Source organism: Protopterus annectens, unplaced genomic scaffold (assembly GCF_019279795.1).
Source record: "Protopterus annectens isolate FY-2018-M unplaced genomic scaffold, PAN1.0 ctg73965_obj.part0, whole genome shotgun sequence".
Taxonomy (NCBI): Eukaryota; Metazoa; Chordata; order Ceratodontiformes; family Protopteridae; genus Protopterus; species Protopterus annectens.
In genome coordinates this window covers 1-12,363 of record NW_025061341.1, presented here as the reverse complement: position 1 = coordinate 12,363, position 12,363 = coordinate 1, and the positions used below count along the sequence as shown (strand labels likewise).

General features: G+C 42.4%; 4 protein-coding genes across 4 annotated transcripts; 1 reads left to right on the top strand and 3 right to left on the bottom strand.

Moving 5' to 3' along the window:
• Positions 1–407: 407 nt before the first annotated feature.
• LOC122792156 (histone H2A-like) lies at positions 408–868 on the bottom strand. Its single transcript, XM_044059891.1, has one exon. It carries the CDS (start codon positions 839–841, stop codon positions 452–454), a length of 390 nt encoding a protein of 129 aa, XP_043915826.1. The 5' UTR covers positions 842–868; the 3' UTR covers positions 408–451.
• Positions 869–2,108: 1,240 nt separating this feature from the next.
• Positions 2,109–2,572, top strand: LOC122792155 (histone H2B type 1-J). Its single transcript, XM_044059890.1, has one exon. The coding sequence runs from the start codon at positions 2,151–2,153 to the stop codon at positions 2,526–2,528; it is 378 nt and encodes a 125-aa protein (XP_043915825.1). The 5' UTR covers positions 2,109–2,150; the 3' UTR covers positions 2,529–2,572.
• A 3,874-nt stretch (positions 2,573–6,446) lies between these two features.
• Positions 6,447–6,953, bottom strand: LOC122792158 (histone H3). The gene has a single exon (XM_044059893.1). It carries the CDS (start codon positions 6,899–6,901, stop codon positions 6,491–6,493), a length of 411 nt encoding a protein of 136 aa, XP_043915828.1. The 5' UTR covers positions 6,902–6,953; the 3' UTR covers positions 6,447–6,490.
• Positions 6,954–8,220: 1,267 nt separating this feature from the next.
• On the bottom strand, positions 8,221–8,888 carry LOC122792157 (histone H1-like). The gene has a single exon (XM_044059892.1). The coding sequence runs from the start codon at positions 8,845–8,847 to the stop codon at positions 8,266–8,268; it is 582 nt and encodes a 193-aa protein (XP_043915827.1). The 5' UTR covers positions 8,848–8,888; the 3' UTR covers positions 8,221–8,265.
• Positions 8,889–12,363: the final 3,475 nt, after the last annotated feature.

Genomic DNA, 12,363 nt, shown 5'->3' with positions numbered 1-12,363 from the left:
CCCCTGCATGCCATGGCAGTGCTAGCTACTCGATGGTGTAAAAATAGGTCTGTAGGTGGTCTGTCGCAAATGTACATGGGTACTTGCCTGGGATGATTGAGGACACGGGCTTACTCCGACCTGTACCATAAAACAGCCCTAGAGCATCACTAAGCATTTCATTTTGGAGGCAAGGCTAGGTTTGAACGGACCCCGTGGGTCGTAAGGCTAGCAGTCCTCTAGAAAATCTTTATTGCTATGTATTGGCACTTTAAGGGAAAGTGAAGTCAAAGGGGCATGTGCCAATCTGCCAAGTGGTGTAATTTTTGTAAAAAGGCTATTAAATCAAGTGCTCGGACCGAAAACTAGAATGCAGTGAATACATTTCATCAAGATTATGAAATCGGAACCTTTTGTAGGCAGGGTGATATGGCCCTTAAAAGGGCCTTTGGGTCTTGAGAAGTCTTCTTCCTTACTTTGATTTTGCGGGTTTTTCCGTTTTCTTAGGAAGCAGGACTGACTGGATATTGGGAAGCACTCCACCTTGTGCAATAGTGACACCTCCCAACAATTTATTCAGCTCTTCATCATTTCGGACAGCCAATTGCAGATGCCTAGGAATAATGCGATTTTTCTTATTATCTCGAGCTGCATTACCAGCCAATTCAAGAATTTCTGCAGTTAGATATTCAAGTACCGCCGCCAAATAGACAGGCGCTCCAGCCCCGACCCGTTCAGCGTAATTGCCCTTTCTGAGCAGTCTATGGACACGACCCACCGGGAACTGCAGTCCAGCTCGGGATGAACGAGTCTTAGCCTTTGCACGGGCCTTACCGCCAGTCTTTCCACCACGTCCAGACATCGCGCTAAATAACTCCTCCAAATATTATACTCCACACGCCCAGCATAGCTCTTTTTATACCCTTCTGCCTTGGCACCGCCTCTGTGCTCTCATTGGTGAGTCGATAAAATTATCAACTTCGTTTTAGCCCATTGGATACATTGTGGATTCTAAAATTTGCATATTAATTCTGAACTGTTCACTTGTTGACTGTGGGAGTGTTCAACTGAATATTACCTTGAGAGTCACGATTCTGGTGCTTTAAGACTTATAGGTTTCTGATTGGCCGCTTCAAATAATGGCGCCAAGGAATTCTCTAAATTACTATTTCCTGAAAAAGGGGTAGAAATAAAGTTTTTCTGACTCGGGGAGGAAAGATCCCATACAAATCTTAAAACGAATCTGTCTCTGTTTTAGCAACATTTCTACTGAAAGTTATATAGATCACTAAAATGATGACTTAGTATGTTCACGCAGGTAATAGTGCCCCACTATATTCCCTGGCATCATGCCTTACACGGGTACTTCATATATTTATCTAGGCAGAAACGTATAATTCCAGTAGAAACAAACAGAAAATAAATCGCTTATGTATTAGCCTTTGATGACCGCGAAACTCAGACTGGGCAAAAGACCCTTTTCAGTGGACACCCGGCAGGAAAAGCTCTTTATGAATTGCATATTTGTGCAGGCAAATAACATGAGCTAAAAATGAAAACATACTACATAACACTAAGGTGTATATAGCTTAACATGCGATCGCTATGGTATGCGAGCTGTACTGTATTTACACAGGCTAAAACAGCAGATATCAAAAGAACATTCAGCATTATTTTACATTTCCGTAAACGGATCACAGACGAGGAATGTGCATATTTTCCCTAAACATTCACCCGAGACAGTGAAGCAAGACTGAAAATATGAGGATTTAGGTTACTTGATTTGGGCGTATAAACGGGAAACTTGGTAATGCTGATGGTTCGAGGACAGGCTTGTTTAACTGAGAGATATGATTGCATGTTTTTTTCGTTTTTAAACTGATAGGCTAAGAATTAGTAATCGGAGGGTTGCAAGTAAAGGGCTGTTTTGCCGAGAAATGTTTTCAATGAGAGTCTATTTAGCAGACAAGATGCTATACAAAAAAAAAATCTGTACCATTTACTGCTTTGTGCTTGGCTGAGTAAAACTGCCAATGAACTTTGGCTATTTAACTGCTATTTTGCACATGATCACAATGGGTGAAACCCAAAGGGTGGAGATTAGCTGACTGCATATATTCCCGCTCTGTTAGTCACTTCCAAAGTTTTTTTTAAAACAACGTTTATCGACTATGCCAGAACCAGCAAAACCCGCTGCCCCTAAAAAGGGTTCAAAGAAGGTTGTGAAGAAACCAGCTAAGAAAGATGGAAAGAAGCGCCGTAGGAGTCGTAAAGAAAGCTATTCTATTTACGTATACAAGGTTTTGAAGCAGGTTCATCCTGATACTGGGATATCTTCTAAAGCCATGAACATCATGAATTCTTTTGTGAATGATATTTTTGAGCGGATTGCAGGAGAAGCTTCTCGTCTAGCTCACTACAACAAGCGCTCGACGATCAGTTCGCGGGAGATTCAGACAGCGGTGCGGCTTTTGTTGCCTGGTGAGCTGGCTAAACATGCTGTGTCCGAGGGCACCAAAGCCGTCACCAAGTATACAAGTGCCAAGTAAGAGTCTTCCTTCCTGACACCCAAAGGCCCTTTTAAGGGCCAACACCTTTTCTGCATAAGAGCTGTACTATAGTAACTGACTTGTTACATTTGCTTGCGGTCTAGAAAGTACCAAATTGCTCATTAAGACCGGGTTTACAGTATCAAATTTCTCTGCTCTAAAATCCATCTACGTAACTGAATTTAAAACACGGTTTCCCGATTTCTGGTTCGCACATTTTGTACTAGAAAGTAAGCCCCCACCCATCAGCATCAGTGTAAAGGCTGGGTACTTACGTATTATCGCAACCAGATTTATAAAGTGCGATAATTTGTCTATTTTCGGCAGAAACATGTTGCCTGACCTAAAAACGGGTTTGTAAAGATGTCGCCAGCAGTTTGTCAAGAAAGAGCATGTATGTTCACCTATCAAGGGGTGTGTAAAATGTTTAAGTATTATAGTGCCAGAAAATTTTCCACACAGGAAGCGGAATAACAGCAGAATTCCTCTTGCCTGGTAATGTCCCCGGCCGACCTACACACCTGACTGCTGCTTGTCTGTCACCACATTTCCATCCACACAAGTTGTCAGGACCATGGCTCGTTAACATAAACTGACCCCTTTTTAGAAAGGTCCTTTTGCAAGTATCTGATTTGTTACATACCCTGTTTACAGTTCAGACTCTCAGAAGGCACATTAATGCAGTTGTGACTCGGAAGTACTGATTTAAAGTGTGGTTCTGTTGGTGGAGTTTTACTGACAACAGTCCCTGCCTCTTTTCTCTGTAACTGTATATTTACTATCTGTGTATGACAAAGGACTTGAAAACAGCTGTTCCGTCCTTAAAAAGCAACCAAACCCATTTATTTCAAAGTGTTAGTACACATACAATCCTGTTAATTGAAATGGTCACGATCCATAAGCAAGAATGCAACCTTTTAAAACAGTCTGCCACTGCAAAGAAAGCCATATCACTCCCCGAGCAAGCAATGAGCTGTTATTCACTGCTCCTTACAGGCACCTTCACTTTTGCTGATTACTGCCCCCGAAAACTTCAGTGTGCATTTCCTGAGTCAATTTCCTGTAGCTAACAGGGTAATGAAGAATGCAGGAATTGCACGGATGTGGACCACTACGGAGTTGCGGAAGAAATGAGCCGCATCAACCAGAAGTACAAACTTACAGCATTTCTGCTCTGCCTGCCTCATTCCCACTGTGACAAACTGCTGGCGACATCTTTACAGACCCCTTTTTAGGTCAGGCAACGTGTTTCTGCCGAAAATAGATAAATTATCGCACTTTATAAATCTGGTTGCGATAATACGTAAGTACCAAAGGCTGTATTTCTTCTGTAATGGAATCAATGTTTTATTGAGCCACGGGTGTAGGGGATTGGTGATTAAACGTGGTACACCTGTGGAACCTGTTTAATGTTTACCACCGTGTCCCATGCGACTGGCCACCTCACAAGAATTCAGTATTGAATAACCACTAAAGATGCACTGTCCATCTTCCGCCAGCACTTGACCCATCCAACTACCATGGCCAGCAAAGACAACACAAATCCTTAAGCAGCTCTCGACTTTCCCTGATACCGCCTCTTATATGTATATTTCCGCTGCCTCTCCAACTTTCTTCCCTTATCCGGTAAATTATTCAGGATCACGGTTAGTTGGTACTGCCAGACATTATTATTTCATACTTTTGCGTCGTTAGTGCAAGTCCTGATCTACCAATGTTTTAAGTTAATTGGAGTAATATTTAATTACCCTGATGTGGACAATCTGTCCCCTTAGTTTGCCTTTCTTCCAAGTTGTTGTTATACACAGCTTGAGAGGTATTTTCTTTGCTCAGCAGTGATTTACGTTACCCGCGCCCCCGACTTAGTACTCTAGAGAGATCGCAGTAGAGAAAGTACATTAGTCTATTTTACAGGAAATGATACCTGAAGATTTTTGTACGCGGCTCAAAAGTAGCAGATATCCGGTATTTATCAAAAGTGTCATTTTATGAGAATCGGGGACAATACAATTAAAACAGCTTGTCCGTGAACACAAATGAATGTTTGCTGATTTCGTTTCCCGCCGCAAGAGGAGAATTCTAACGGTTGAGTTAACTGAATGCCAAATGTGAATAACTTGTGACGCTGTTCAAATCAACCAATAGAAAAGAACCGTTTCTCCCGTTTCAAATGTGGTTGCCATAATACGTAAGTACCTTTTTATTTTTTTTTTTTTCAAAAGCAAATCCTGTCGTATTACCGTTGCTTTTTTTGGAAATTTATAAAATCGGTTATCGGAAGCTTGCCGTAACAGTATCTGTAATTCTGCAGCTTATAATCACGCCACAGAAGGCCCTCTACTGTTAACCAATGACAAAGGCAGACCAGTCAACCAATGGAATAGCAGAGAGCATAACAAAAAGCCAATGAGAATATTTAGTGACTCAGCCAATCGGGCGCATGGCTCCATGCCTTCGACCAATCATCACTCTGCAATGCCAGTCGACGTGAGGGTGAAGAAATAATGCCCCCAAAAGAAAAAAACGTGAGCGGGAGATGTAAAAAATAAGGGAAAGTATGAGTAATACTAGACCGTTCAGATTTTTGCCTCATAATTTTGGCGTGTTTCTCAAAAATGTGCTTTTCTGGCAAGTCACCGAGTACTGAAATAAATAATGGCATGCACTTAGGATGCCGATGTCAAATACATCGGAAAATGCAGGTTAACACAGACCGTGCTATTCTACCAGTTCTCTAACTTTAAAATAGCAGTATTTAAAATCTTGCAACAGTCTTTTTTCCCCAAAGTGACGGTCGTTTATAACATATGAAGTGTGCCCAGCTTTTTTTCCGACGATCACTACCGCATTTTTTTTTTTTTATTATTATTATTTTTTTTTTTTTTTGTAGCTTTTAACTTTGGACCGTTTTCTTTACACGGAGTGTGTGTATATACCAGCTCTTGCCTGTGCAGACTTAAACTGCTGAAGTGGTAGTGTTCGATCCTCATGTCAATGAAGCGCTCGCGCATTCGTGTCAAACTACTGCAGGGGTCGGCGGAGAAACGTTTCATTTCGGGTCAGAGACGAACATACTGTTGAAGAGGTCTTCGAGGGAGATGCTTCAAGTTGGCATCTAAGCGATTGTGCAGAAAAGAATATACCGATGAGAAGGTCGTAGGGGAAATGTTCCTGCAGAGATGTCGTTGGAGGAACAGTTTCATTGTGATGACAGTTAAGTGCCTGTGCCGACTTGGCGACACTAGGGTTGCCATTTTTGTAACAGCCAAAAAAACTGACAAGCGCTCCAGCTTTTGCCACAGCCATTTCGATAAGTAAATGTGTTCTGGTTTAGTTAGCTTCACTATTAACAGTAAGCCTTTGCAAGTAGTCCTTGAATCCCCCTATCTAGAGCAAGGTATTTTTCCCAGACAAATCCTTCTGTAATGTGCAGCTTATAAAAAAAACAAAAGGATCGGGCTTAGCACTAGAGATGTCAATGCTGCAGGAGCTGTTAAGTAATAATGCTCCCTTTGGGACACATGCGGCAGCTGCAACGCCCAGTCAGATACCCTATTAAAGGACACAAGAGCTCAAGGATGGATGGTACAAGCACTGACTCAAAGCTGTACCACTATAGTCGCCAAGACTAGACTGCCAAGAGGCGAGGTGTCTTGCGTCACGCAAGGCAATAGAGCTAGTGCACATGTGTACATCGGAAAGCGTTAGTCTAGGGATGAAAACATCTGGTGTTGCACCAATAGAGGGTGTCGGGTGTCGAGGTCGGTGTAGATGAGCGGCCAAGCATGGAATAGATACCAAAGAAGAAAGAGGGTTGCCAAAGGTTGCAGTCATCTGCTAACGAAAAATGTATTTTGAAAAGCCTAAGAAAGTGAACGGTTCTTGGAGAGCAGATGAAAAGACCCTTTGTAGAAAAAGTGTGGCTCTTAAAAGAGCCTTTGGGTTCACTGGTCGTGTATAGGTTAAGCTCGTTCTCCTCGAATGCGCCTTGCTAGCTGAATATCTTTGGGCATGATAGTTACCCTCTTAGCGTGAATGGCGCAGAGGTTGGTATCTTCAAAGAGGCCTACAAGATAAGCCTCGCTTGCCTCCTGCAAAGCCATGACTGCAGAACTCTGGAAACGAAGATCCGTCTTGAAATCCTGTGCGATCTCTCGAACAAGTCGCTGGAAAGGAAGCTTGCGAATAAGTAATTCGGTGGACTTCTGATATCGACGGATTTCTCGAAGAGCAACAGTGCCAGGCCGGTAACGATGAGGCTTCTTGACACCTCCAGTAGCCGGAGCACTTTTGCGGGCAGCCTTTGTAGCAAGTTGTTTACGAGGAGCCTTTCCACCGGTAGACTTCCTAGCGGTCTGCTTTGTTCGAGCCATAACGGTAGCAACAGTCGGTCTTCCTAAGCGAATTTAAAACAAGTGCAACTTTTCTCTCGGTGACCCTTTTTATAGGCAGTTGGTGACACACCTCTAATTACTGATTGGTTTGGTATCTTTCCCACCCCTACTGTTTGATTCGTTGAAAGCAATCCCTAGCCCTACAGATTTCACCTTTCAGCCCCTTCAAATACTTGGACAACACCACTCACTCAAAGTTCTATGTCACGTACAGCACAGACCCTGAAGTGAAGTGTTCATTTTACAATCGTTCACACGAAGTTGCGCAACACATGTTGCTGAATTCAAGGCACGCTAGCAAAATAACATTTCCTTTCTTCACCTTTCTTGACTGTTGCCACTTGATGTTCCATATGACGTAATTAAGTTCTTCATATTCAGTAAAGTCGGAAAAGTATATGTATATATGTTCCTGTTTAGTCTTATTTTTGATATATATACGTCTATGTGTTTTGTTTCAAAGCAGTTCTAATAACCTGACATTTTATTTCAACGCCATTCCAAGAGATATACAGAAGGCTAGAGCAATGAGAAAAGGCTCACAAACTAGAGCAGCCAGCTGTAGAGAAACGATGAAGTGGATGAGCCAGTCCTAGCACGGTTTGACTGTACGCGGGCGGAGATGATTGTTGGATACACTAAAATGAAGTGCGCAGCTATGAGGATTAATTAACGAACGGCATCAGACACACGGTGGAAAATGTTTACCGAAACACCTGCTAAATATTGCCCCTCTTCCAAACTTGACTTCGGTAATCTAACCAACGAAAAAGCAAGTTCAACTAAAGGCACAGAGGTCCCATAGATGATTACTGGGCATTCTGTCTGGCACCATTGATCATCCGGACCCAGTTTTACTCCAGTCTAATTACAGAGTAGCAGATGAATGTCGAGACAATCCTGCTGTAGCAGTGGGCACACCTGTTTAGTATGTCATCATCTTAATGTAGTGCATTACAAGCATTCATTTTGCTAGGGTCAAAAGATGAGTGCGAAAGAGAATAATCTGCAATAAAGCCGCATAAAAAGATGTAGCGATGTATGCAAAGTGTAATGCTTGTTAAGTTGCCATAGGCGGAGTACTTTTATATGAATGTAAATTTGCCTATGTCACAAGTGATAGAATGCAATAAAGGTGGTTGAAAAATATGTAGACGTAGCTCACTATTAACTTGTTGATTAGACAGAAAACAATTCTAAAGCCAGTAAGCATCTACCATAATGTAGAAATGAAGTGGGAAAACCGGTACTGCAAATTACAGGTACAGAACAGATGTCAGCCTTTCTTGATAAACTGCAGTGGCTCTTAAAAGAGCCTTTGGGGATTGCACCGCTAAACAGCTTTACTTCTTAGCTTTCGATGCTGTCTTCTTTGCTTTGGGTGCACTCTTGGGTTTCAGAGCTTTGGGTTTGACTGGCTTTTTCGCTGGACTCTTGGCTGCCTTCGGTTTAGCAGATTTGACCTTCTTAGGACTCTTGGCTGTCTTTTTAGCCGCTGCTGGTTTCTTGGCTTTCTTTGGCGCCTTCTTTTTGCTGCCGGCTGCTGCTGTCTTCTTGGATTTCTTAGCAGTCCCGGGTGTCTTGGCTTTAGCAACGGGCTTCTTTTTAGCCGTTTTTTCCTTCTTGGGTGCCTCCTTCTTGTTGAGCTTGTAGGAACCCTTGTGCTGCAGCAGCTTCCCTTTGCTGACCAGACTCCGGAGTGACAACAAGAGGCGGGCGTTGTTCTTCTCCACATCGTAGCCCGCAGCCTTGAGAGCCTTCTTGAGTGCAGGGAGGGACAGCCCGTGCCGTTCTTTGGAGGCGCCCACAGCCTTCACGGTCAGATCAGACACGCTGGGACCTGCCGGTTTGTTTTTCGAAGCTGCCACCTTCTTCTTAGAAGGCTTGGTAGGGGCAACTGCTGGCGCGGTCTCGGTATCAGCCATACTTGTCAACACACAAACGATACAACTAAAAAATAAAACTCTTGAAATGACTCCGGTTAAAAAGAATGCGGTGTTTTATACCCATAAGGAAGTGGGCGGGGTCAACTTGACTGAGGCTCTTCATTGGGCAGATTTGTAGCCAATCCGGATTTACAGGAACACTGTCTGTCTGTCTGAAGGCTCCCCTAATCAGTGTTTCTTTGTCAGAGAGAATAAAACAAAAATTATAAATTACAGCATGCACCGTCAACATTTAGAATGAAACAAGCAAAGAACATAATACACCACCAAAGACAATAGGTGTGTGACCCACGCCTTGTACTTGCTCCTTAAAAAAGTGACTCAACCATGCAGAACGCTGTCTGATTTTGCGTCGGTCTCTCCTTCTGCATTTATTTGCTTGTAAATGCAATCCTTTTCTAGAAAAGAAAATGTCCATGCCTAGCAGTGGTGCATCGTTGCTCATCCACAGATTACAGGAGTAATGCACTCGTTTAAGTTTCCTTCTCCATTAGCGAAAAATCTGCAAAAATAACAGCTAGTCATAGAACAGCTCACAACGACCCCTCTTTATTAAGGGGAAACGTGTTTTTAATCTTCTGACTTCTTGGGGGATTCGTGACTTTCTAAGGCTCATTTTGGAGTACATGTATGTTAAAGACTTCAAGAAATCCTTCACAAAACGCTAGCCAACACAGACCTGGCCATTCTACCAATTATCTAAGTTTAAAATAGCAGTGTTCAAAATCTATTACTTTCTTTCGCTCCTTTGCTCCCCGACTCACCATTATTTTAGACCGAGTCCAGACTTATTGTGCCAAGAACTACAGAGGTATGAGCACCACTGGTTTTCGAAAGAAGTAAGGATTCACATAGGACTAAACATTTGCCAAATCAGAGCAGAGGACAGGCTATTGAGTACAATGTGAGTCGTGCTAGCCTTCCAGGTTAGCTACAGGATTTAAAACGCTTAATGTTGTTATTTAGAAATTTATGGGGTTTTACTGTCGAGCGATATGTTTGGATCTGTACCTAGTAAACGGGGCGATGTAGTCAATGATGGATCTGATAAGGGAAGCTTGCGGTGGTAGGACAGTTTCTTTGGCTCACAAATTTCTGGCGATTCACTTGTCAAGAGAAGATGAAAGGAAACCTGACGATCGACTGAAAAATAAAGAGTCCTCCATATAAGTACTCCATTCTGTTATGACCGTCTCTTCCCCAACACGACTGTTGTTTATAACACGAGGTGTTCAAAGATTTTTTTTCGACCGAATACTATCATTTTAAGGCTTTTACCTTTAGGTCTTTTTCACTACACCGAGTATGTGCATACACCAAAGCTAGCTTGTGCAGACTGATGTCAGTGAAGCACTTGTGCAGACATGGCAAACTACTGAAGGGGTCGGTGGAGAAACGTTTCATATGGGGGCGGTCGGTACTTGAACAGAAACCGATATACTACCGAAGGGGTCTTTGAGGGAAATTCTTCATTTTGGCATCAAAGTGATTGTGCAGAAAAGAATATACCGCTGTAGTTGGGGAAAAAAAATAATTTTGGAGTCGGTCAAATACTTGTGCAAAAAAATAATAGATGAAGAGGTCGTTGGGTAAATGTTACATTTTTGAGACAGTTAAGTGCTGGTGCAGGCATAGGTACACTACCGAAGGGGTCTTTGTGGAAACATTTCATTATGGAGTCAATTTACTGTCTGTGCACACATGGATATCATACTGAAAGGTTCGTGGGTGAAACGTTTCACTTTGGTGTCAGTCAAGTGCTCGAGCAGAAAAGGACGACTGCTGAAGGGTTTCTTTAGGTGAAACATTTCATGGTGGTGCAAGTTAAGTGCTTCTGCAAACATGGTCACACTCGGGGGGGGGTTGTCGAGGAAAACATTTTATTTTGGAGCTAGTCAAGGACCTAAAATCGAATGGGAATATGATCTAGAAAGAGACGAAGGCATTTTTTTTTATTTTGCTTTCCTCTTGTAAACCTAAAACATTCCTCTGCGTTGTTGTAGAATGATTTGCTGGTTGCTTGAGGGCATACTTCTCAAGCGTACCTCATATGAGGAATGTACCTCATTTGCTGTCTTAAAAGTTCGTGTTCCTCAAAGTTCCACATTGAAATTAGGACATGTTTAACTGATATTCATGGTAAATATCATAATAATTCATTAAGAGATCTTTTTTTTTATAAGTAAAAGGAGCATATGTAAACCAGCCCGTGACCTTCTCAGTTGAAGCTGTTAGTAAGGCATTAGAATGTGTTCCACATTTTGCCCATTTGATCCACATTATACGGGCTAGTGTTCCTTCTTTTGGAGATGGAAGGTCGAGAGCTATGCTTGAGGGCGTTATTTGGATTAGAATTCTGCAAACACGTCGTGGAAACAGTGCTGCAGAACGGCATAGTTCTGCACTGTTACAAATGCCTCGACTCTTCTTAGTCCTGCTAAGGTGAAAAGTTGACAGAACAAGACCGTGTGAATTAACACACGCATTCCGAAGCAGAAGTGTGTAACTCTAACTGTTGTTCAACGATTAAGTGATCTGTGGCTCCTCTCCTTTTCATTCTGTATTTTTTTTTTTCCAAAAGCAAATCCTGTCGTATTTCCTTTGCTTTTCTGGAAATTTATAAACTCGGTGATCGGAAGTCTTGCCGTAACAGTAGCTGTAATACTGCAGTTTATAATACCGCCAATCACGGCACAGTAGGCCCTCTACTGTTAACCAATGACAAAGGCAGACCAATAAACCAATGGAATAGCAGAGCGCATAATAGAAAACCAATGAGAATATTCAGTTACTCAGCCAACCGTGTGCATGGATTCGTGCCTTCGACCAATCGTCAATCTGCAATACCAGACGACGATGAGGGTGAAGAAATAATGTCCCCAAAAGAAAAACTTGAGCGGGATACCGATAATACAATACAGACATAATAGACTAGTACAAGGTCTAATTTCATTGTGCTGTGGTTTATTTTTCTTCAAACACTGTGCTATCGGTCAGTTTAAAAAAGGAGCAGAAAGTCCACAGTGAGGCCGATGTCCCCGTGTTGACTTTTCACGAGCTGCTCCAAAAAGAGCTTTCAAAAAGCAAATCGTAACAGTGGAACAAACATATAATGCGGTGTAAAATCTGTGTGTGTGTCCTCTCCTTCGGAGTGTCACTTTTGGCGGCCTTGTTAAGCTCATTGGGAGGAACCAGTTAAAAAATAAATACATAATCGTGCTAGCAACGGTTATGAAGAGATTGTAAATGCCTTTTTAAATACACCACGTAACCAAGTATATACACACGTTTCCCCTTCTACATGTCAAAAGGTGTTGCAATATTGTTTGGACAAGATGTATGTGTGTTGAAACTAAATATAGCAGTGCAAATAAAGCGATGCGTTGTTTCTGATAACCCAAAGGCTCTTTGGGTCAGAAGGCTGTGAGTTCTATTTCTACACAAGGGAGACCAGTTACTGACATTGCGATGCATCTTAAATGTGGTTGGGCACTG

Bases quoted from the DNA above. Each gene is read 5' to 3' on its own strand.
- LOC122792156 (XM_044059891.1), bottom strand. From the start codon at position 841: ATGTCTGGACGTGGTGGAAAGACTGGCGGTAAGGCCCGTGCAAAGGCT.
- LOC122792155 (XM_044059890.1), top strand. From the start codon at position 2,151: ATGCCAGAACCAGCAAAACCCGCTGCCCCTAAAAAGGGTTCAAAGAAG.
- LOC122792158 (XM_044059893.1), bottom strand. From the start codon at position 6,901: ATGGCTCGAACAAAGCAGACCGCTAGGAAGTCTACCGGTGGAAAGGCT.
- LOC122792157 (XM_044059892.1), bottom strand. From the start codon at position 8,847: ATGGCTGATACCGAGACCGCGCCAGCAGTTGCCCCTACCAAGCCTTCT.